Source organism: Choloepus didactylus, chromosome 13 (assembly GCF_015220235.1).
Source record: "Choloepus didactylus isolate mChoDid1 chromosome 13, mChoDid1.pri, whole genome shotgun sequence".
NCBI lineage: Eukaryota > Metazoa > Chordata > Mammalia > Pilosa > Megalonychidae > Choloepus > Choloepus didactylus.
Window position 1 is genome coordinate 12,941,808 of NC_051319.1, and position 25,380 is coordinate 12,967,187.

General features: G+C 33.8%; 2 protein-coding genes across 3 annotated transcripts in view; one reads left to right on the forward strand and one right to left on the reverse strand.

Annotated features, from left to right (window-relative positions):
• Positions 1-25,380, forward strand: part of AGGF1 (angiogenic factor with G-patch and FHA domains 1) — a 44,501-nt gene that overhangs the window by 17,900 nt on the left and 1,221 nt on the right. Inside the window, exons 6-13 of the mRNA XM_037802285.1 lie at positions 5,688-6,006; positions 9,827-9,938; positions 12,431-12,482; positions 16,861-16,962; positions 17,836-18,001; positions 19,665-19,747; positions 23,044-23,171; positions 24,837-24,936. Of these exons, the coding sequence (XP_037658213.1) occupies positions 5,688-6,006; positions 9,827-9,938; positions 12,431-12,482; positions 16,861-16,962; positions 17,836-18,001; positions 19,665-19,747; positions 23,044-23,171; positions 24,837-24,936 (1,062 nt within the window). The remainder of the gene's footprint in view (positions 1-5,687; positions 6,007-9,826; positions 9,939-12,430; positions 12,483-16,860; positions 16,963-17,835; positions 18,002-19,664; positions 19,748-23,043; positions 23,172-24,836; positions 24,937-25,380) is intronic.
• The window catches only part of ZBED3 (zinc finger BED-type containing 3), a 57,247-nt gene continuing 45,182 nt past the window's right edge, over positions 13,316-25,380 (reverse strand). Inside the window, exons 1-3 of one of the 2 annotated variants that reach the window (XR_005211496.1) lie at positions 23,244-23,347; positions 20,762-20,887; positions 13,316-14,493 (exon numbers count right to left, since the gene is read on the reverse strand). The gene's annotated coding sequence lies outside the window, so the exon portion shown is untranslated. Of the gene's footprint in view, positions 14,494-20,761; positions 20,888-23,243; positions 23,348-25,380 lie in introns of those variants that run through there. The other variant, XR_005211497.1, reaches the window with a different exon arrangement.

Here is a 25,380-nt window from a genome sequence, read left to right on the forward strand (position 1 = left end):
GAGCATATTGACTGATTTTCTGATAGATTTTAGTCCTTTTTCTTTATTTTCCTTTATTTCAGCATATTGAGGATCTTTTTTTTGAAAGTCTTTGTCCATTAGGTTCACAGTTTGGTCTTCTGCCTTGATGTTTTCTGGATTTTTATCCTCTTCCTTTGGCTGGGCCATCATTTCCCAGTTGTTTGTCTTGTAATCTTTTGTTGTACAGTGTTCGTTACAATGTTTTAAAAGGTTAACTCTGGTATTTATTCCTTCAGATGTCTGTTTCTTTAGTTTGTAACTAGCTGATGATATGACAGATTTTCTTGACTGTCAAGAGCTACCCAAACCAAGCAAACCTATGCACAAAAACCTTTCACCATCTTTGCAAGTTGGGTTTGCGTTGGCTTTATGCTGTCAGTCCCAGTTCAGTGCTCCTGTTAGGAAGTCATCCCAAGGCAAATGTGATATGCTGGGCCCTCCCTTTCTTTTCTGGGCATGTGTCTTGTCCTAGGTTTGTGTTTGCTGTTGACTTTAGGAGTTCCCCTGTTTTGGGGAGTTTGAATATTCCTCCCAGGTGTTCTGCTCTTTTCTATGGCTGTCTGCCACATACTCCTTTCCTTGTCTCAAGCTGCTTTTGCCTGGAGCACAGATTCTGGAATGGGGAGCATTTCCAGAGAGGAGTTTCCCACGTTTTTCTTTCCCTACTGGAACAAGTCAGGTACCCATAAAGGGAGTGCAGGCAGGCTCCAAACTGCCCTGAGGAAAGGATGAGGAAGGGTCAGGAAGGGCACCAGGAGCTTATTCCATGGCTCCTCAAAGTTGTTTTGACTCACCACATGCCCAGCACATGCAGCCCTTCAGCTTCCTCCATGGCCATGAGGAAAGATAGCATTTTAAGTCACCTTCATCGCCTTGTCAGGGGCAGGTTGGAACAGTGGCTGCCCTCAGATCCAGGCCCCCAGCTGTCTGAAGTAGCTAATCAAAAGCCATAATAGGCCCATGTCCTCCCCAGATCTTGGAGAACTGGATTTATCTTCCTTTCTGGCATCTGCTGCCTGCTGTGTGTGGAGGTTTGGCACTGAGAACCACTGTGCGGGGAAAGCGTTTTACTGGTATTTTTGGTAATTTACCAGCCTCTTCCTCCTGTTATTCCTTGAATGCTATACAGTGTTCTACTAGATTCTGGAGTTTTAAAATAGTTAATTTAGACAGTTCCTGCCTGTTTCAGAGTTGTTCTGGTAGAGGGACTGATTCCTGGACCTTCCTACTCTGCCATCTTCCCACAATCGTCTTTTCTCTTTTAATGAGAGCTTATTTAACATTCTAGACCAGCAAATAGGTTTTAAAAAGTAGCACCTTTGGGTATTTTACCCATTTTTTCCCCCTGCATATGTTGTCCAGTAAGGAATTGCAGTAATAAATTATACAAGATTGGAATGTATAGATACAGAAATATTTTGCTGTTATTCGCTGTGGCCTGTAAAGTGCCTTATAGATTTTCAGCTCCTTGCTCTTGTTCTTGTCCTTGGTGCATTTGTATTACTGGAAGCTTATATGGTTTGTTAAAGTGTGAATGTTTAGCCAGTCTCCAGTCTGAATTTATGCCACTATTAAAAGTATGTGTTTAAGATACTTTCGTATTTCATAAAATAACAGAAGTCATGTTGGTTTACTTCATCATGTTGCTCTAAGGGAGAAATAAATTTCACGGTATGTTATAAACCAAAGGGAAAAGAAGAAAATAACCTCCTGTTTCTTTTAAGGTAAAAGTAATAGCTTTGTTCGTTGATCTTAAGACATGCCAAATACACATGTATAATAAATTAATGATAAAAGTCTTATGCCAGGTAAGTTGGAATTTTAGCATAAAAAGATGTAACTGATTCATCTGTAGTTTGAACTGTTGTGTATTATCAAGCCAACTCTAAAGTACTAAATTTTTGCAAAATACAATTCTGCTACAGTGGGTACATTTAGATCATTAAAGTAAGTCAAATAGGTAAAGTTGTAATAAAGTCAATTCAGTGTTTTGTGCGTGTTGACTTGGAAAATGGTTAAACATTCAAAAAGTAAATTTAAGATAGATGTATTCTTAGACCTATACTGTCCAATAAGGTAGCCACTACCCTAATGTGTGCTACTGAGCCCTTGAAAAGCGGTGAGTCTAAGTTGAGATGTGCTGTAATATAAAATACACACTGGATTTTCAAGACTTTTCAAAAAAAGAATGTAAAATATCTCAGTTTTATGCTAGTTATATAATAGAATCAAAATGATATTTTATTGAAATATTAAAATGATCTTTTGTAATGTAATTAAATGATTTTATTAAAATGACAATATATATACTGGATTAGTTAAAATTAATTTCTCCTGTGTCTTTTTACTTTTTTTAATATGTATTTTTTTATTAGAGAATTTATAGGTTTACAGAAAAATCATGCAGAAAATAGAGTTCTTATATACCCCCACTATTAGTAACTCCTTGTATTAGTGTGATACATTTGTTTCAATTGATGAAAAAGAATTATTATAATTGTATTTTTAACTATAGTCCATGGTTTACAATAGGGTTCACTGTGCTTTACAATCCTATAGATTTTTGCTTTTTAAAGATTTTTTAAAAAATTTTATTCTAGTGACATATATACAAATTTCTTTTTTTAATGCAATTTCATTGAGATATATTCAGATACCAAATTTCTCCTTTTAAACAGCATTCAAATATATAATTTAGTGCTGCTTATTACATTGAAAATGTGCTACCATCACCACCATCCATTATACTTTTTCATTACCCCTAGTAGAAATTCTGTACAATTTAAGCATTAACTTCCCATTCCATATCCCCACTCTGGCCCTTGGTAATCTGTATTCTAATGTCTGACTATGAATTTGCTTTTTCTAATTATTTCATATGAGTGTGACTAACAGAAAATTTAAAATTACAAATATGACTTGCATTGTATTATTGGACCGCATTGGTCTAGGCTGTTGCATGATCCAGGCAGTATGAGATGAGGGCCTGGACTGGGACTGTTAGGACATTGGGAATAAATAAAGGGACATTTTGGGATAAATTGTAGATAGAGTTGATAGTGCATTGGGAATAAATAAAGGGACATTTTGGGATAAATTGTAGATAGAGTTGATAGTGGTTGGTAAGGGGGTGTCAAAGATAACTATAGGATTTTTAATTTGATGGTAAGTGGATGGTAATATCATTAACCAAAAAAGGAAATGAAAAGAAGAGGGCACACTGATAATAACTTCAGTTTTGAGTTTGAGATGCCTGTAGGAAACATGGGAAATTCATGGACTGCATCTTGGTAGAAGGTTACTATATTTGTATAGAACTGGGCATTATCTACAATGAGGTGCCCGTTGAAACTGTGGGAGTCATGAAATGTTTGGGAGAATATTGAATGCAAAAAGAAGAGAAGCCTGAGGGTGGAATCTAGAGAACATCTACATTTAGGGAACCAGAGTGAAGAAGGTCTGCAAATTGATTATATCATTCTTCCAAATGTTATTTAGGAAATAATTTCTAAAGAAGAATTGGGATGTTGGGATGTTTTACTAATACTAAAACTAGTAAGGATATCAAGTCAGCTAGATTTTCTGTTTTTGTAAATGCTGGATTCTAAAAGCATGTATATTTATACAATTTTGTTCTCTATCCATTATTTGTTTCTCTAGCCTCTCTCAAGGAAGAAGACTTTCTGTTTTAGTACAGAGAACTCTGGGCTTGAAGTCAGGAGACCTGAGTTACATTTGTAATTCTGCCACTAGCTAGTTGTGTAACTTTGGTAATTCAGTTTACCTCTCTGTACCTCAATTTTCTTATCTGTAGAATGAGCTGTTTGGACTAGATTGGGAGTCTTCAGACTTTTAAGAAATAGATGATGAAATCTTACTTGGAATCCTAGTATATAAATATATAAAGCCGTAAAGAAGTACTCCGCAGGTTGTAGTGGAGTATGCAGTGAAGAATGCTACTCATGCTGCTTCTCCACTGAGAATGCCTGAGGCTTTGCCTCTGAATCCTGGGGCATTAAGGAACCTAGGTTAACTACATAATCAGTAAGGGCCCTTCTGTCTCGAACATTTTCTTTTCCTTAATGTTTGAAAGAAACATGACTAGACTTGTCCTTTGAGTTGTGTGGAGGTGGGCTTAGACTGAATTTCCATACTATGATGGTCAGGGAATTGGTACACTGATACGTATCTTTTTAGTGCAGGGTGGAGAGGGGAGAGAATATTGTATCAAGAAAACATACTCCTTGAAAATACAGATTGAGAGAAGATTAAAATGAATATCATTGACCATCCATAGCTGAAAAAGTTTAACTGTTTTTGTTTTTAATATTTTGGAAATTGGCTTTCGTTGTCATAATCATGGTAAGCGTAGAAGGCTATTTGTTTTGTGCAAATGAGTTGGAAGTCATAAACTTTTGATTTTTTTTGAAAAAAATTTACAATGCTTTTATTCTATAGGACATTTAAAAATGTAGGGGGAATAGTTCACATCACAAAACTAAGACATTATTTAAATCATTTACCAGATCCAACAGACCTTAGCTACCACTTAATCCAGTCACAGAACTTATTCCAACTTTACTGTTTGGTTTCATCCTACTATAAAACACAGATAATGATTGTTTCCTCCTTCCCAGAATATTGTGAGATTAAGGAGGCCATGAGCTTTATGAAACTGAATAAAGTTACTGAATAAAAAAGGAATTATTCTTTTACCCTTTTTTCAGTCTAGATTTTCAGAAAGCTAAAATGTCAGAATGTGCAGGTGTCTTGATGTAACAGATAAGATAGCTATGTGCATTTAAATGAGTTTTCTTACTTTGCTTTTGAACACAAATTCCTGTTTTTGTGTGTATGGTTTTAAATTGAGGACATTGAAAGCAAAAATATATGAATACTGCAAAATATTGCAAGGCCACGTCATGAAATATAAAAGCAAAGGTTTACATACCAACCTTAATCTGGTTATGTCAAACACACATAGTATTTTATTTTAGCACTTAGCCTCTAAAAGATGGTTTTCTAGGTTTCACTGGTGTTCAGGTAACTTAATTGCTCACTTTATTAGGGTGTATTGACTCATTCCATCAGGTGTCATTTAGTAAAATACCATTGCACTATAATAATAATACTCTAGTATTATAAATGTTAATATCCCTTCAAAACATGTTAAATATATTTTTAGAACACCATGCAGTCTATTCATTCCTCATCCCAAGCATTGATCCTGTGTTGGTAGTATGTTTATTACAGCTATGAAACACTAATTAGAAAATGATCTCTTGTTTCTTCTTGGTTCAGCAATATTCTTGCTTCTTACTCAGTGGCTGACTTCCACCAGTGTAAGCATCCCAGGAAAACTGGGCAAAAGAATTTCCTTGACCTAGCCTCAGAAATTATGCAGTTATTTCTCTTGCTTTCTTTGTTTCCAAGTGAGTCATTAGGGTTGTCCCAAGTTTAAGGAGAGGGGAGACAGACACCAGCTTTCTATGAGGGAAGTGTCATAGAATTTTGTGAACATTTTCTAAAACCACACGTGTGATTTGTCATTCTATTTTCTAAACCTTTTTGCTAATTCATTATAACATTTAGGATTAAACGTTATAAAATGGTGATGTTTAAGATTGTTTGCCTTTGTTCCTACATACCCATCCTCCCCTTTCCAGGATTTGAATTCAGAAGATCAGAAAACATCCATTGTTGAGCATCTAAGCTGCAATGTGGGCGATTTTGCAAATGTGAAAAAGAAAGCCAAGATAGACATTCATTATAGAAATAGTCCCCCAAAGTTCACTGGAAATGCTATAGAATCTCCTCATAATGAAAATATCTATAATTCAACTTCATTTAAAGTTGAAAAAATCACAGACACTGATAGTGAGCCAGAGGAAGGTGAAATTACAGACTCTCAGACCGAGGACAGTTATGATGAAGACATTACCAGTGGAGACAATGTAATAGCAGAAGATACTGAGGATGAAGGTGGTGAGTAAATAATTATGATTTAATTTTAAATAAATAACCCAATCTGATAGTTGTTAAAGAGCAAAGCAGTTAAAAACGTTAGTGACTAATAAATATAGCTGCAAAAAAATAACTTCAATTAGAATAGTTTACAATGGATTATTTTAATGACATTAAAAATATTCTTTTATAGATAATAGACTGTAAATAAATGAGCAATACTTAATCTTAAGAAAGTTCCATTGTATTGAATTGCCTCCTCTGTAAAACACAAGACAAAGCTACCTGTGTTCTAATCCTAAAGTATATATTAAGCTTCTTTTAGTGGGTTAGATATTTATCCTCCACTTTTGTAATGGGTGGACAGGGGGAGAAGGAGATGCACTTTTCATTACTTTTTATGCATTTGCATTTTAGATCCTTGAGGAAGTAAAAAATGGAGTTACAAACCAAAAATGCAAAAGTTGTTAACCTTTACTGGAGATCTTTATTTGTTTATGCAGCTTCCATTTATTGTCTAATGTCCTTTCCTTTCGGCCAGCAGAAATTCCTTAGGCATTTCTTGAAGGTCTGGTCTGGTGGTGATGAATTCCTTCAGGTTTTGTTTATCTGGGAATATCTTAATCTTTCCATCATTTTTTTTCAATTTTATTTTAAATTGAGTTTTATTGAGATATGTTCACATACCATACAGTCATCCACAGTTTACAGTCAGGTGTTAACAGCACCATCATATAGTTGTGCATTCATCCCCCCAATTTTTGAATATTTTTCCATACTCCAAAAAGGATAAAAATAAGAATAAAAATAAAAGTTAAAAAGAACACTCAAAGCATTCTATCCCCCCATCCCTATCTTTTTTCGTTTAGTTTTTTGTCTGCATTTTTCTACTCATCTGTCCATACACTGGGTAAAGGGAGTGTGAGCCACAAGGTTTTCACAATCACACAGTCACACCATGTAAGGTACATATTTATGCATTTCTGCAGTTTCAGGTATTTCCTTCTAGCTGTTCCAAAACACTGCAAACTAAAAAGGGATGTCTATATAACACATAAGAATGCCCTCCAGAGTGACCTCTCGACTCCATTTGAAATCTCTCAGCCACTGAAACTATTTTGTTTCATTTCTCTTCCCCCTTTTGGTCAAGAAGATTTTCTCAATCCCACGATGCCAGCTCCAGGCTCATCCCTAGGAGTCATGTCCCATGTTGCCAGGGAGATTTACACCCCTGGGAGTCATGTCCCACGTAGGGGAGTGGGGGGCAGTGAGTTCACCTGCCAAGTGGGCTTAGAGAGAGAGAGAGGGGTCACATCTGAGCAACAAAAAGGTTCTCTGGGGGAGACTCTTAGGTGCCATTATAAGTAGGCTGAGCCTCTCCTTTGCAGTAACAAGCTGCATAAGGGCAAGCCCCAAGATTGAGGGCTTGGCTTATTAAATTGTTAGTCCTTAGTATTAGTGAGAATATCAGTAACAACCCAGGTGGGAAAATCTAACATTTTTGCATTTTTCCTCAGTTCCTCGGGGGGGCTCTGCAAATATATTTTTATTCTCTGCCCAAATTACTTTGGGATGTACTGGGATTTTACACTAACCTGTTTCCCTCATTTTTGAAAGACATTTTTACTGAATATAGATAGAAGTCCTGGTTGGCAGTTTTTTTCTTTTAAGACTTTAGATATATCATCCCAGTGCATTCTTGCCTACATGGTTTCCGATGATAGATTGGCACTTAATCTTACTGAGGTTCCCTTGAATGTGACGCATTGCTTCTCTCTTGCGGTATTCAGAATTCTCTTATCTTTGCCATTCAACAGTTTGATTATAATATGTATTGGTGCTTGTCTATTTGGGTTTATCCTATTTGGAGTTTGTTGAACATCTTAGATATGTATATTCAGATGTCTTCTGTTAAATTTGGAAAGTTTTCGGCCATTATTTCTTTGAATAATATCTTTCCCTTTCTTCTCCTTCTGATATTCCCCATAAGGTGCATATTTGTATGCTTCATAGTATCCCATAGGTTCCTCGGGCTCTGTTCACTTTTCTTCATTCTTTCCTCTTTCTCCTCCTCAGACTGGATGATTTCAGTTGCCTTAGCTTCACGTTCACTGATTTTTTCTTCTGCCATCTCCAATATGCTGTTGAACCCTTCTAGGGAATTTTTAATTTGTTTCTGTGGTCTTCAGCTCTATTTGGTTCCTTTTCATGATTTCTTTCTCTTTATCGATACTCTGTGTTCATCTATCATTTCCTAATATCTTTTAGTTCTTTCTCTGTGTTTTTGTCTGACTGAACGTATTAAGGACCATTTTTGAAGTATTTGGTATATCACAGGTCTAGTCCTCCTTGTTGGTGGTTCTAATGAAAATCCTCTTCTTTTCCTGGGCCTTTGTTTCCTGTTTCTTTGTATGCTTTGTAATCTTTTGTTGCAGTTTGTATATTTTGATATTTTAATGTTTATTGCTAGAATTTAGACATTTGAGGTGTTTGTTCCTTAAGCTTGTATCCAGCTAACACTATGATAGAGATTTCCTTGAATGCCTGGAGCTAAAAACCAAAAATAAAGGGTAAAAAAGAAAACACCTTTTCTAATCTTTGCAGATTGATCTGGGTGAGTGCTCTCCTTCAGAGCTTGGCCATTTAATGAATTTAGAGAACAGCCCAAGGCAAAAGTTAGGGATCCGTGGTCTTTCCTGCATATGCGTCCTTGTCCTGGCCTTATTGCATGGTCCTAGGAATTCCTCCGTTTGCACATACAAGTGTCCTCTTTTCCTTAGGAAAGAGCGTTTCTTCATGGTCCCAGGTGCCATACTGTATGTCCCACAGATGGTAGTCCTTTGCCTCGGACAGCTATGATTTGACTCTTCAACTACAGCATTCTGTAGGAGAGTTTTGTAAGCTGCATCTAGGTGTAGGGCATGTTCTGGGATGGCAAGCCTGTGACATGTGTCCTACTCTTTCTTACTTTTCAGTTCTTCAGACTGCCCCCAGACAGATTGGCACAGATACACATGTACTTTAGTTCACACACAAAGATGACTCTGTTCCCTATGGAACTGGGACCAAGAGACCTGTACTGGGAGAGCGAGCTGCCTCTTTGCCATGGAGGGGATGGGGAACAGGCCAGCCAGGGCATCAGGAGGATCCTGCCAGTTTTAAGTTGCCTTTATCTTGATTTAGCACTCACCCTGATACTGCAATCCTTTAAAGTTTTATGGAGCTTAGAGGAAGATGTTTTTTTCCAGTTGTGTTGTTGTTCAAAGCTTCTGTGGGCTAGAAACAGAGCCCTGGAATGTCTCACTTCACCATCATGATTAGAGCAGGCTCCTCCATAATGTTAGAATGCCATTAAAAAGTATCGTTCACGAATTCAGCCACGTAAGTATTATGTTACATCTAATGTTTTATACTTGAAGATATAAAGGCATACTTTTGAAACACAGGATTTCATATTATAGTATAAGAACTTATTTTGTTCTTAATGGAATTTCTCTCACTTTTTTAAAAGGATGGACTCAATTTTTCTAACAGGAAATAATAGAAAATTGTTTGGGACATTTTCAAATTCTAAGACCTTAAAAAGTAGAAGATTATTTTATAGCTGTGATAGATGCTGAATATGTTGAATACCATTAGGTTAATCACTTTAAATTTATAACATTGTTAAGCTTTACTCATTGTGTATATCATAGCAGAATTTAAGTTTATTTTAGTCAGAATAAAGATTTTTTGATTAATATATTTTTGATTTATGGATGCTCCTAATTATCCCTAAACGTTTTTTTGTTTTTCTTTCATAGCATTTGAATTAATATTTAACCCCTTCTTTCTTTGGCAGATGAAGAAAAAATTTGGCCACCGTGTATTAGAGTAATTGTTATTAGATCACCAGTACTGCAGACAGGATCACTTTTTATCATTACAGCTGTAAACCCTGCTACAATTGGAAGGTAAAAATGTTAAATAATATTACATCATTCAAAAAAGGCTTTTTTGGACATCTGTTGTGCTTTAAGCATTGTTCTATGTGCTAAGAGTACAGAGAGGACTAAGGCAAGATCTCTGCCCACAGAAAGCACAGTCTGAAGAGAAAAAGAGAATTATTGTGTGAAAGTGCTGTAATAGAGGTATATACAGAGTGCTCCTGGGCTCACATATGAAGAAGCATCTCATGGTTTGGTTGTTGAGAGCAGAGGAAACTGGGAAGCTTAAAGAGATGATAATGGAGCAGCATCCTGAAGGATAACTTGTAGTTTTACAGGCAGGAGGAATGTGTGTAACATAGGGAATTGTGAATAATTTCATGTGACTGGAATCTAGGGTGTGTGTAAAATAACACTGGAAGTTGAAGTTGAAAAGGTGAGTTGGACATAGATAATAAAGGGCTTCTTATGCCATCTGAAGGAATGTGGCTTTTGTCTCTTAGGTATTATAGGACCATTAAAGAGTACTTCAAGCTGAAGGATGTCACCTACATTTTTTTATTTTTTTTCTATTTATTTTTCTTTTTTTACTTTAGAAAGCTCTCTAGCATCAGTTTGAAGGACCTCTTTAGGTCAGGGAGACAACATGAACCTCCTTTCTCTTCTTTATCTGTTGTGTCTCATCTATTTTCTGTATCTGTATCTCTGTCTCTGTGAAGGGGACTCCTAATTTTATCTCAGTTTCAGTCTCTTTGCTGAATTTCAGACCCATGTGGTCTGTCTAGTAACAAGGTTTGCAAATAAGTCTGTAGTCAGCAGTTTGTACTGCAAGCAGTTGTTATTTTTGATTAAAATTGGCATTTAAGGTGAAATGTATTTGCCATCTTCTGTCAGTCATCATTGACTCCTTTCCTCTTGTTATCTCCTATAACTCATTAAGAGGCTGTTGATTCTCCTGCTAAAACCTCTCTTCCATCTGACTGTTGCCATCGTCCTAGTTTAGGTCCTCCTTAGTCTTTTGAATGGACCCTTGTAGTAGCTTCTAACTGGTCTCCTGTATTCATTTCCCTTTGATTTGATCACCTCTTATAATGCTACCAGATTCCTCTTGTTAAAAGCACAACCCTTACTCTTTGTCTTCTATTTGAAGTCAATCAGTGGTTTTCTGTGGCCTAATGTGTGGTTTCTGAGCTCTGCATTCAAGGCTTTCCAAACTCTGGTTTCAACATAACCTTTCTAGGCTTTTATCATTTACATTTGGGATTGGCCAACTTTTTCTTAAGGGACCAGGTAGTCAATATGTAATGAATGGGTGGTATGGCTGTGTGCTAATGAAACTTTATTTACAGAAACAGGAGTTTGTCAGCCTCTGATCTACATAAATCTCAGGCTCCAGCCACATTCTACTACTTATTGTTCCTTGAACAAATCCCATACTTTACTGTCCCTGTACCTTTTCTCATAGCATTTCTCCTGTCTGGCATCCCTTTCCTCAGCACTGGTTGTACAAAATTCTGCTTCTCATTGCATACATCCTTTCAGTCCTGGCTCCAGAGCCACCTTTTTGTAATGTTTCAGACTCCAAGTCAGAAACCAAATCTCAATTTTCTCATTTGTTACATGGGTATAGTAAACTAATTCATAAAGTTGATAGATGGAAGCAGACCAAGTTACCTAATAAAGTGCTTTGTTGAGTAGTTGGTAGGCACTAATTTAATTCTTTTGCATATATTCTCCTTCCCCTACTTCCTCTGAATTCTTTAAACACTGCCCTTGGATCTTCCAGTACATGATTTATTATATTAACTTGTTATTTGTATTTTTCTTTGTCTTATCCTTCCAGTGGACTGTAAGCTTCTTGAGCGCTTACTGTGAAATGTGCATGATAGTTGTTAAATAGGCAAAAAATGGCATCCTTAACCCCTCCTTCACTCAGAAATATTGTTGACAACTTAACTTTTGTCACTTACTTTTGGAAGTCAATCTAGGGTATTTTCTCAAAATCCCCAAATAGAAACCTGTCCTTCTGTCTGCTGCTTTCTTCTCCTCCTTTGCAACTCCTCTGAAGGGAGGTAGGTTTTAATCATGAATAGGATAATTTCTTTTCTTCCCAATGGGAAAGATAATGTATCCTATCCTAAATACAGATTCTATACAATGTCTTCATTTTAAATTATTGGAGAATAGTATACTGCTTTTACATATAATAATACGAACTTTTTGTCATCAGATCTGGAAAATTGACTGACATTGGTGCAAAGGACATTGTATGCTCTGTGGTTGCTGATTAGCCTGAGATGGATAAACCAAAGAATAAAAGTAATTCTGGAACACCCTTTCAGATAAGAAATTTAGAGTAAGATTAAGGAAACTGAGAGACTATAAGTAGGAGATTTACCACAATTTAGACTTATATTTTAGCATTATCTATTTTTAAAAATTCTTTCCATATTACTTTGTAAATGGTGCATCTTTATATGGTCCAAAAATTATTAAAGACACTTTATTTAACTCTGCAGAGAAAAAGATATGGAACACACTCTCCGAATTCCTGAATTTGGTGTCAGTAAGGTAAGCTCTTTGGTTTTTCAAACATATTCTCCCTAGGCTCAATTTTTTTTTTTTTTCCTTTTCCTGTTGTTAACCCTCTGCACCAGTGTCATACCTTCCAAGTATATCATACTAACACTTTTTTAGGTTTGTGATGCTACTCTGTGGGTTACATGCCTTTAAACAACCATTTACAAACATGTTCACCTTCAGTTTGTCACTGATACTTATAATCCCATTAACGAACCATAGCCACACCTGACCATTCCCAGATTATCGTTCCCCCTTCACTAACTTCTGACTGTCTCTAGGTTCCATATATCCTACACTGTAAGGCATTTATTTTACATTTTTCACAGAGTTCACGTTAGTGGTAACATAATCTCTCTCCTTTTGTGTCTGGCTTATTTCACTCAGCATTATGTCTTTAAGGTTCATGCATGTTGTCATATCTTTCACGACCTCATTCCTTCTTACTGCCACATAGTATTCCATTGTGGGTATATACCACATTTTGTTTATCCACTCATCTGTTGAAGGACATTTGGATTGTTTCCATCTCTTGGCAATTGTGAACAATGCTGCTGTGAACATTGGTGTGCAAATATGTTTGTGTCACTGCTTTCAGATCTTCTGGGTATATACCAAGAAGTGAAATTGCTGGATCGTAGGGTAGCTCGATATCTAGTTTTCTGAGGAACCACCAAACTGTCTTCCACAGTGGCTGTATACAGTGCCACCAACAATGAATAAGAGTTCCAATTTCTCCACATTCTCTCCGGCATTTCTAGTTTCCTGTTTGTTTAATGGCAGCCATTCTTACTGGTGTGAGATGATATCTCATGGTGGTGTCGATTTGCATCTCCCTAATAGCTAGTGAAGATGAACATTTTTTCATGTGTTTTTTAAGGCTCAATTTTTAAAATCATCATTATAGGAGAAAGCTTAGGGTTTTTTTTCTTATTGAATAGAAAAGTTAATATACAGTAACATAATGGTAATGAAAGCCATCAAGATTTTTTTATTCTAGTGCTTGAGAAAATGAAAGTTTTTTGTAGCAACTTGGGCTAAATTATGTTGTTTTTTTTTTTAACAGTCTGGAGCAGGAGTAGAATTAAGAAAACTGAATGTAATCTTATATATCAAAGTAATACCTACTTAACATGTGTTTATTGAGTGAAATAAATATGCTAGATACATGGCAGTTTACAAATGAGTCAGACCTAGATTAAGGCTGTCAGTTGGCTACTTTAGTAGGTTGTTACTTTGAACCCAGGGTATTGTTTCAACCCAAGAATAATCTATTCACCTGTTTCTTGTCTGTAGCTTTTCCTAGTTGAGCCTCTAGTTGAACCTCTAATGGTTTCAGGGGAAAAAAGAAATAGTTGGATTTTCAAAACAAACATTAGGAATATAGTTACAACTTAAGTTATAAGTAGAAGAAAACAAAAGATTTAGCTACAAAGTTTTTTATATTTCATATTTGTATTTTTCGATACTAGATTTTCTGTGCTTTTCTCCCTTCTTACTGTTATCTTTTTTCCTTTTTTTTTTGGTTTTTTTTTTTTGGTTTTTTTTTATGTTTTGTTTTCCTTCTTTTTTCCTTCCATCATCTCCAATAAGTTCTCATTTAATGGGCTATAATATAGACCTGAAGAATATTTTACATAATTTTTTCCTTTTTGGAATTAAATGTTTCCCATTGTCAGCTGACAGTCCAGTTACTTTCACTTTTTTTTTGTTTGTTTGTTTTCCATTTAAAGTAGGGGGAAATCCTCATTAACTCTCACCAAATTATCTTGCTTTTTTACTTTCCTTATGACCCTTGATTCTTCAGCCTCCCAAAAAAAAAAAAAACCCAAATGGTAACTTAAATAGCAAAGAAGTCCTCCTCTCCCTCCAATGTAAAATATAGGTGATCCTCAGTGACATTTCTGTTTCTTCTTTCCTTCTTTTAAATTAGCATATCCACTGGTGAGATAGATAATTGTTGGCTGTTTTAAATCAGCTTGTCAACATACATCGCACATATCTAGGTAGAGTAAAAAAAAAATAAAATTAACTGTAAAAAAACACAAAACCTTAAGTTAATATTAGGGGAGATAAAAATATTTAACCACTGGATGGGAGAAGACTTTCTAAATTTAAAAACACAAAGGACAAGATAATTTTAACTGATTTAAGTTTGAAGCTCTTTCTGTGTCATAAAACAAATTTAAAAGACCAAATAGAGAGGGCACTCAAAAAAAATGACAGAAATACATCCTTGTATATTAGAAAAGCTCTTACAAATTAATTTTTTCAAACCCCACTGCGACACCAAAGTTCATAAATTCACCATAGAGAAGGTATCGTGGGTAATACATGAAAGGTCGTTCAGTTTCTCTAGTAATCTAAGAAGTACAAATGAGTCTAGGATGTCAATTTCCATTCATCATATTTAGTTAAAATATTACCTCTGTTGGGAGCATTATTTTGAACAGCCTCTTTGGAATAGGATTTGACAGTATCGAAAGACTTGAAATTGTTTAAACCCTTTGATATAGTTATTATACTAACAATTCAACGGAAAAAAAAATTGGCAAAGACATGAACAGAAAAATGAACAAAGTACAAATGTATACAACTGGATGAACCTTACAACATAATAATAAGCCAAAGAAACAAAAGAAAATAAACAGAAGCAGACATTCGTCAGAACTCATCAACATCTATACTTAAGATTTCTGAATTTCACTGTATATAAATTATATCTCAGTAAAAAGTTCTTACAGTATGATTCCCATTTGCAACAAGTTCAAAACCACACAGAATAAAATTACATATTGTTTACATAAAATTACATATATTGTATATATTTAGATATATACATATGTGGTAAAAGTGTAAAGAGATGCATTATGGTTAAATAATCACCAAATTTAGGGAATTTTTGATTACCCCTGAAAAGGAAGGGAGGGGATAGATCAGAGAGATACATATCAATGGATAATCATTTAGTTTCTTTTAAATATCATTTATTTTCTTTTAAATATCTGAGGCAGATAAGGCAAAATTTGTGAAAGTTTGATTATGGTTATGGAGAGTTTCGATATATTTACTGTATTTTGTGTGTTTGAAACATTTTATGTTTACAAAATGTTTATAACAGCTTTCTTGAGATATTTATATATCATCTACACTTTACCCATTTGAAGAGTTTTTAGGGTATTCACAGAGATGCAGAGTTGTGCAGTCATCACCACAGTCAATTTTAGAACATTTTCATACTCCAAAAAGAAACCTTCAAGCCATAGACACTCTCCATTTCCTCTTAGTCACTGGTGGTGCTGGGCAACCATGGTCTACTTTTGGTCTCAATGGATTTGCCTATTCTTGCTATTTCATGTAAATGAAATCTCTTAATATGTGGTTCTTTGTAACTGGTTTTCACTTAGCATAATGTTTTCAAGGTTCATCCATGTTGCGACGTGTGTCAGGACTTCATTTCTTTTTAATCTGAATAACATTCCACTGTTGGGAACCACAGTTGTTTTTATCCATTCATCAGTTGATGGACATTTGGGTTATTCTACTTTCGGCTATTATGAATATTGCTGTTGTGAACATTTGTGTTCAAGTTTCTTTGTGGACATGTTTTCATCTTTCTTGAGTATATATCTAGGGGTACAATTGCTGGATCATATTGTAACTATTTAACCTCTTGAGGACTGCCAGATTGTTTTCCAAAGCAATTGCATCATGTTATGTTTCCACCAGCAGTGTATTGCTTATAAAATTTTAAGTTAAATATTTGAGTAGTTCTTTATTCAATTAAATAGATGTATATTGAGTACATACCTGATACATGTGAAACACTGATTACATACTAAGTGATAGGCAAAAATGAGCTCCCTTTCAGGAAACTTTAGTATACTGATATTCACATGTGCGTACATCATATAATGTGTATTGCAATAATATAAACAAAATGTTGTGGAACACATGGAGGGGGTGTTTAGTCCTAAATATTGAAGAGCTGGAAAAACTTCTGAGAAGTTGACTTTGAAAGTTTCAAATCACTTTTTGTATTAAGAAATATTTAATGATATAGACAAATGCTTATATTAGGTGAAAAAGAATTTCAAATTGTATATACAGCATAATCTCAACTGTATTAAAATAGTAGAAAAGGTAGGACATTTACTAAATTACTAATCATAGTTATAGGTAGAATTATAGGTAGCCCCCATATTTCTACCAGAAGCATTAATACTCTCGTATTTAGAAAAAAAGTATTAAAATAATGAAAGTTAAATTATAAGAGACTAAAGTCCATAGCATCTTCTCATAAAGAAATTATTATACATTGTTTACAAAAGTATAGTACTTTATAATTGCTTGATTTCTTTTTTCTAAGTTTCATGCAGAAATTTATTTTGACCATGACTTACAAAGTTATGTCCTCGTGGATCAAGGCAGTCAAAATGGCACGATTGTCAATGGAAAACAGATTCTTCAGGTAAGTGTATATATATTAATTAATTATCTACACATTATTTTAAAACTCAACTGAAAATTTGGACTCCTTGAAGTCCATAGTTATTATAGACATCATTGAGTTTGGATTAAAATTCAAGCCCAAATTTGTTCCTTGGAATGGAATTCCGAGAAAGGGCTGAAAACAGTCTATAGTCAGTGGATGCTTTGTTGTTCAGTTTTGATGTCTAATTACGCATCTGTGCCTTATTTTTAGACATAAAAGCTTTTTAAAGCAATTGAGAGTAAATATTCTTACAGCAACTTTCAGCCCTCTTTTGAAAAAGAAAAAGTTCCTTTAATGGAAATGTTGCTAAACTAGAAACTCCTTGAAAACAGGGAATATGTGTATCCAGTTAACTCTTGTATCCTAAACACATAGCAAAAAGTGCTTAGCACGTAATAAACAGGAGTGAGGACTTCATTATTTTTAGTCTTTAGGAATCAAAAATCAAACAAAACAGAATTATCAAGAGAAAAGAGATGAAGAGGGAAATATGTACTTATTGCCTTATAACACTTCATCTTGACTATGATGATTGCTTGGTAATAGATTGTTCAAAATCTAGGGTTGGGTATTTCTGATAGATTGAGTATGGAGATCCGGAAATAGGGAGATTGGTGGGTTTTGATAAGATAAAAATTAGAAGAGTCTAAATTCAGCGATTTTCTTCTACACTAACAGAATGTTTTTTATGGGATATTGTCAAGTTTGTGTGTGTGTACATATGTGTGTCTGCCTCACTGAGAACCATTTCAAATTTTTAAAATTATAATCAGACATTACTTACAGTAGATGTAAAGTAACCATCATGTAACTGTCTTGGATTTCTGTTTTTTAATTTTTCCCCTCTAGCCTAAAACTAAATGTGACCCGTATGTACTTGAGCATGGAGATGAAGTGAAAATTGGAGAAACTGTGTTATCCTTTCACATTCACCCTGGCAGTGATACCTGTGATGGTTGTGAACCGGGTCAGGTTAGAGCTCACCTTCGCCTTGATAAGAAAGATGAATCTTTCGGTATGTCAAATATATTATGACTTGGGGGTATTGATAACTTTTTTTTTTAATTCACTGAGTTTCTAAAAATGTATGTCAGCTACCAGCTCCATAACTAGTTGATGTATATAATACTGTATTGAAATATATTTATACAAGGTATGTATCAGCCTTGTATTTAATTGATGTAATACTATATTGAGATACATTTATATTTCAGTGAATATTATCAATGAGGCTAACAAATGACATGTATTTGGAATTTGAGTTCCAGGCTAATAGGTTGTGATTGTAGTTTATTTTTCTATATAATAGTTTAGCTATGTGTAACATTTCTGACCAGGAAAGTTACTCATTAGTTCTGTTTTTGCCAATCCAGTTTTGTAGGCTTTTGAAGCAATATTACAGTGTTGTCTAAATGTCCTTCAAAAGAGTAATTGTGATATAATTAAAATAAAGATTGGTTTCTGTTTTCTTTTAAATAAATTTTCTGTTTATAGCAGTTTTAGGTTTACAGAAAAATTGCGTAGAAAGTACAGAGAGCCCTGCCCCCTCCATGCAGTTTCCCCTATTAGTAACATTTTGCATTAGTGTGGAATATTTGCTACAATTGATGAACCAGTATTAATACATTATTAGTAACTAAAGCCCATAATTTATGTTAGGGTTCACTCTTCATGTATATAGTTCTGTGGGTTTTGACCAATATATAATGTCATATATTCACCAGTACAGTATCTTACAGAGTAGTTTCACTGCCCTAAAAAAAAAATGCCCTGTGTTCCACTCATCTACTTCCCCCTTTTCCCCAGCCTATATCTCTATAGTTTTGCCCTTTCCATAGTTTCATGTCAGTGGATTCATACAGTAGATAGCCTTTGAGAATTGTTTCCTTTTAACATCTGTTTAGTGATCTGAAAAAGTCATCCACCATTAAACTCTTAATATAATGTTGACATAGAAAATAATGTGCATTAAGAGTTTTATGTGTTCATATAAAGTGTGTGTATTTATGTATATATGTTTGCTGTCCCATTTATAGTTTGTGTGTATATATATCATTTATAGATATATTGTCTGTATATACTATTATTCTCTATAATAAATAGTACTGTAGGATATTTCTGTGTTGCTTTTAACCCTCCCATCTGCGGCTCCTAAATTTTAAATAGGTACTTGGAACTTTAAAGTACTTTAAATTGATACTCTGTGAGGGGTGACATTTTTTTCACAGTTTTCTCCCTAAATAACTAAATTGCTCTAAATTTTCTCCCTACTATGGTATATGTTTATTATATGTTGTTTGCTTTCTGATAGATTATAAGAATGAGCATGGCACAAAATAACATACATCTTGAGTTCTGTGATTTTTTTTTTTTTTTTTTTTTTTTGGCACATGCCTGTGTTCCTTTGGAAAATATAATTAATTATTTCTGTACTCAGGGTTCTATTACAGTGATAATATTGAAAAATTGAGCTATTTCATTTGATATGTGTACTGTAACCATCCTGTACCATTAGATTGTGGGTTTGATTTACTTTCCAAGTATTTAGTTAACCAGAGATACTGAAAGGACATGAGCATAATGTTAATTTTCCATTAAATAGCATTAGCATTAATTTTCTACAAAATCTGTCATATTTAGTTTTATTTTTTTGATCAAACTCATTTTTTTCCTTTCAGCTGGTCCAGCACTAAGTAAGGAAGAAAAAGAATTGGAAAGAAGAAAAGAATTAAAGAAAATACGAGTCAAATATGGTTTACAGGTAAGGATGTTAAACATAGTTTTAGTGTTAAACTATGGGTCTGGATTTGAGTAAAAATGCCTTCTTTTTATGAATAGAAGACAGCTAACTACTTAGTATGATTTGAGATTTATGTAATATCTATTAGTATTCTCTATTCTGGGATTTATAATCTAACCACTATTGAGGTTTGAGTAGAAGAATGATAACACCCTACATATGAATAGCCAGTTTTGGTTTTAAAAAATCTTGCATTAAAATGATACTATTGAAGAATATAGTTGGAGGACTAATAGTACCTGATTTCTAGACTTATTCTAAAGCTACAGTCAGAAAGACTGTAGTATTAGCATAAAGGTAGACAAATAGATTGATGAAACAGAACAATAAGTTTAGAAATAGACCCATATAAAAATGGAAAACTGATTTTTGACAAAGGTGTAGAGGCACTTTGGGAGAAAAGATGGTCTTCAACATATGGTGCTGGCACAATTGTATATCCATATTTTAAAAAAAACTTTCATTCATACCTCATATCACAAAAAGGAGCTCAAAATGGATTATAGATATAAATGTAATATCTAAAACTATAAAACTTCTAGAAGCAAACTTTAGAAAGTAGGTTAGGCAAAGATTTCTTAGATATCTAACCCCAAAGCCCAATCCATAAAAGAACAAATTGGTATACTGGACTTAATCAAAATTAAAAACTTTTGCTCTTCCAAAGACACTGTTAAGAGAATGAAAAACAAGTCACAGAATTGGAAAACACATTTGCAAATTATATATCTGATAAAGGATTATATCTAGAATGTATAAAGAACTCGCAAAATTCAATAATAAGAAAGCAAACAACTCAGTTTAAAAAAATGTATAAGAGATCTGAACAGATGCTTCAACAAATATACACAGAAAGCAAATAAACTGAAGAAAAGATGTTCAGTACTGTTAGTCTTCAGGGAAATGCAAATTAAAACCATAAGATACCACTAAACATCATATTAGAATGGCTAAAATGAAGAAAACTGACCATACCTGGTGTTGGCTGGGATGTGGAGGAACTGGAACACTCATATACTGCTGGTGAAAGTGTAGAGTGTGCAGTTGGTTTGGAAAATAGTTTGGCAGCTTCTAAAAAGTTAAACATTAACTTAGTGAAACCTAGAGTGGACAATGATAATGGTTAATTGTACAACTATGAGAAAGTTCTTATATTAATTAACTAAAACAATTGTACATTGCTATTACAAGGAGCTAATAACAGGGTGATGTATGGAAAAAAATACAATTAATGCAAACATGTACTATTCTTTCATTAATTGTAACAAAGGCACTATACCACAGCTAAATGTCAATAATGAAGGATATAAGGGATATAGGATTTTTTTTTTTTTTTTTTGAAGAAATGAGAATATTCTCATATTGACTCTGGTGGTGAATGCATAACTATGTGATTATACCAAGAACCATTGATTTTACACTTCGGATGGATTGTATGATGTGTGAATAAAACTGTTATAAGTTTAAAAATATAAAAAATAATTAAAAGTTAAACATACACCTACCATATGATTCAGCTATTCTCCTCTGAAATGATTTACCCAAGATAAGTATATTTTCATACAGAAACTCATAAACAAATATTCATAGTGGCTGTTTTGTTAATAACCCAAAACCGGAAAAAATTCAAAAATGTCCACCATGAATGGCTGAACAAACTGTATTATCTCCAAACGGTAGAATACTATTCTTCATTTAAAAAAAAAAAAAAAAAAAAAAAAATCATGAACTGTTGATATAGGCTACAATCTGGATGATTCTCAAAATAATTATGTGAAAGAAGTGGATGGAGTACATACCATATGCTATCATTTATATAAAATTCTAGGAAAGCTAACTAATGTATACTGACTGAAATATTGTGATTGCCTGGACGCAAGGGAGGAGGAATGCACAGGGAAGGTTCAGAGGGATGTATTACAAAGAGAGATGAAGATTTTGAGGGAGTTGGATATGTTTATTATCTTAATTGTGGTAATGGTTTCATAGGTATGTATAAATCTCAAAACTTTTTAATTGTACAGTTTAAATATGTGTTCTTTATTGTATGTTCATTATCTCAAAACTTAAAAAAAAAGTTACCATTTAATTCTGTGAGTAGAGAGGGAAACTAATTAGTATTTCCAGTTTACTTTTGAAACACTAAATCCAAGGACCATCCAGCTACTGAACAACAGAGCTAGATGTAGAATCTAGATCTAAAGTGTGTTTGTCCAGTGCTTTTTCTGCTTCATGAAGATGTTGATTAAAAAAAGGTGCTGCTAAACTGTCATTTTTCTGCAAAATCACATTTTTTTTGGTACTACTATAATAAGGAAGAGAAATCAGAAAAAAATATCAAGGTGGGCCACTTTGGGAGGAAAATAGATGCTATATAAGGAGAGAATAAAATGTTTTCTTAAAAATTCATTCTGGGGGGAAAACTGATCAGGATAGGTTTTCCTATATTTTTCTTCTCTGTTGAAAAGCAAAATTAAGTAAAAACTTATGTGATACCTTGGCTTCCTCTCTGGATGAATGTCATACTTTTTACATAAAGATCAGCAAGTAATAGCAAAGGGGAAGGGAAGTCTTCTCTGAAGCCTCTTCTTTTGTGCCGCTGCTACACTTTGTGTATACCTTTATTGATTAAACAGTCATGCTGTATCATGCTGAGTGACTTCCCTTTTGGACTCTAAGTTTCTTTGTATTCTAACACCTAGGATGGAGCTTAGCACATACTTTTCTCAGTGAACATTTGTGAGTGACCAATCATATAAATGGAACCATATCAAAGCAAAAAGTCTTTTATTGCCATAGTAAAAGGTATTTGCTTTTTCCTCATTTTAAAAAGACTTTCTGTAAGTTTTCCCTCCCAAAAAGCAGTACCAAACTATTTTAGGTCCTTTGGAACTTTTAGTTCCTTAGGGAAAAAGGGAAATGATTTTTTTCCCAGCCCCTGGGGTTCTGTATATTTCTTTAAATAAGAGTAGTTCATATGATAAAATGCACATATAGCTTTACATGACAATATCTTATTTTCACAATATTATGTTCTTAGAATTTATATTTACATTGTGGTACAACTTGAAATCATACAAAATTTTTAAAAGGGATAGACTAAAACTACCACATCCAACAATATAAATTAACTTGGGTTTATATCATGGCTTGTTTTATTTCATTGTTTATAGAAGCCATAATATTTACTAAGCAAGGCAAATGTACAGAAATTACATTTTTATTTATAAACTTTCTTTTCCTTTGTGTTTATAAAGAATACAGACTATGAAGATGAAAAGGCATTGAAGAATCCAAAATATAAAGATAGAGCTGGAAAACGTAGGGAACAGATGGGAAGTGAAGGAACTTTCCAAAGAGATGATGCTCCTGCATCTGTGCATTCGTAAGTATTGAACTATAATTGCTTGAATCAGTCTTTATACCATAACCACATTCATAGGGTAGTCTGACTTACAAGGTTATATGTTCTGATAGGTAGCCTTTAAAGGGATGGTTCACAACAAAATGGAAACACTGTCTCTTCACTCCTTCCTCTAATATCAGAATTCCTTTATCTCCTAGAAAATAGGTTAGCATATACATCTGTACACACACTTAAATACACATATATGCATAGCTAAGAATCTAGGCACCCAGCAGAGTGAAGATACTTTTATATTCTAGCTATCTAGAACCTAGGCTAGTAATAAATTGATGTGGATTGGTACTTTTTATAATTATTTTTATACCCAAATACTTTTGTTCTTGGTGACCCTGAAATACTATTTTTCTTATGTATCTACTTTTTGATTTAGTTTTTTTTCTTGGTAAAGTAGAATTGATAAACATAAAAATTGTGATTTTTAGGCCTTTCATGTGACCCTATCTTTGAATTTAAGTATATATTAGCTTCTTTTTTTTTCTTAGAATATGAATTTTGGGTTTAGTTAAAATTTAAATAGGTCATGCAGAATTGATAACTAATAACAAAATTTTGATTAAATGTCATTTCATTGATTAAAGGTTACTGTTTTTTTTTATCTTTCATTTTCTTTTTTACATTTTAACATCTCTGAAGTTTATGGAGTTTTATAATTATAAACAGCAGTAATTTTCTATTACTGGTGTATGAAATAGTGGTGCATCTTAAAAGCAGTGGGGTCGACTTTGATGAAATGTAGTATTATAAGTTAGATACACTAAGCGACATGGCAATTTAAGTTTAATATTTTTGAAATTGTTGGGGTGTATGCAGATGGCTTAAGAGTTAAGTTAGAAGGCAGAAATAAAAAAGTGAAACACATTGGTTCTGACCATGCTTGATTTATTGTTACTGAAGATTTAATACATTTTGTAGAACCGGAAAGACAATATAATATGACATAAAATTAAAATATCCTTAAATTAGCGAAAACGGTAAAAGGGTAGGACAAAATGCAAATAGTGAATAAGAGTTTTAATTTTAACTTTTTTTGATGTGTAATATATTTACAGAAAAGTACACAAATCATAAGTATCCAGCTCAGTGATATACCATAAAATTAACACATTGCAAAATGACCACCTTGGTGAAGAAATAGAAAAGTATGAGCTCCCCAGAAGCCTAGTCTCCTTATGCCCCCTCCTAATCACTATTCCCTTCTCTTCCCCAAAGGTAATATCCTGACTTCTAACAGCAACAGATTAATTTTACTTATTTTTAAAATTTTAAATAAATGGGATAGTTCAGTATTTTTGTCTGTATGTTTTTGTTCAACATTATTTTGTTATTTATTCATTTTACCATTGATGGACATTTGGTTTGTGTCACATATGTGACTGTTACTAATATTGTTGCAAGGACATTCTTGTACATGTCTTTTGGTGCACATGTACATGTTTTTCTGTTAGGTACATATATCAGAGTGGAATTTTAGATTATAACATCTGTTGTGTCTTCAATTTTATTAGGTAACACCAAATAATTTTCCAGAGTAACAGTTCCAATTGTTTATAATTCATGAATTTATTATAAATGTCACCTAAATGATCTTTTATAAATCAACTATCATATTAATTTTCCTTAAAGTGAAATCACTGATAGTAACAAAGGCCGGAAGATGTTGGAGAAGATGGGTTGGAAAAAAGGAGAGGGCCTAGGTAAAGATGGTGGAGGAATGAAAACTCCGGTAAGACTTGTGTTTTCTTTCATTTATTTATTCTTACAGCAGACATTTACCATGTACCTAATATATGCCAGACACTGCCTTAGGTGCTAGGAGTATAGTGGTGTGCGAAAAGAGTTATGAATACTGCCTTTTTGACGTTTGTATTTACCAAATATATAGGATAGTAAGTCCTGTTTCCTGAGCCAGATGTTCTGGGTCTTTTAGTTGTTTTTAATGACTTCTTTATTATGCATAGTAACTAACCATTGCAGAACAATTGTAGCGTTAGTTTATTATAAACAAGCAGATTCTGTATTAGCTGGAGAATCTGTATTAGTTTCAAGAATCGGAGCACATAGCAAGCAATATAGAGAATAATGCCTAGAAGCAGTAGTGGTTAAATCTACAGTCCATGGTTCATAGGAGGTCCAGCTTATTTTACACAAAAGGCTTAAAAAATAGTAT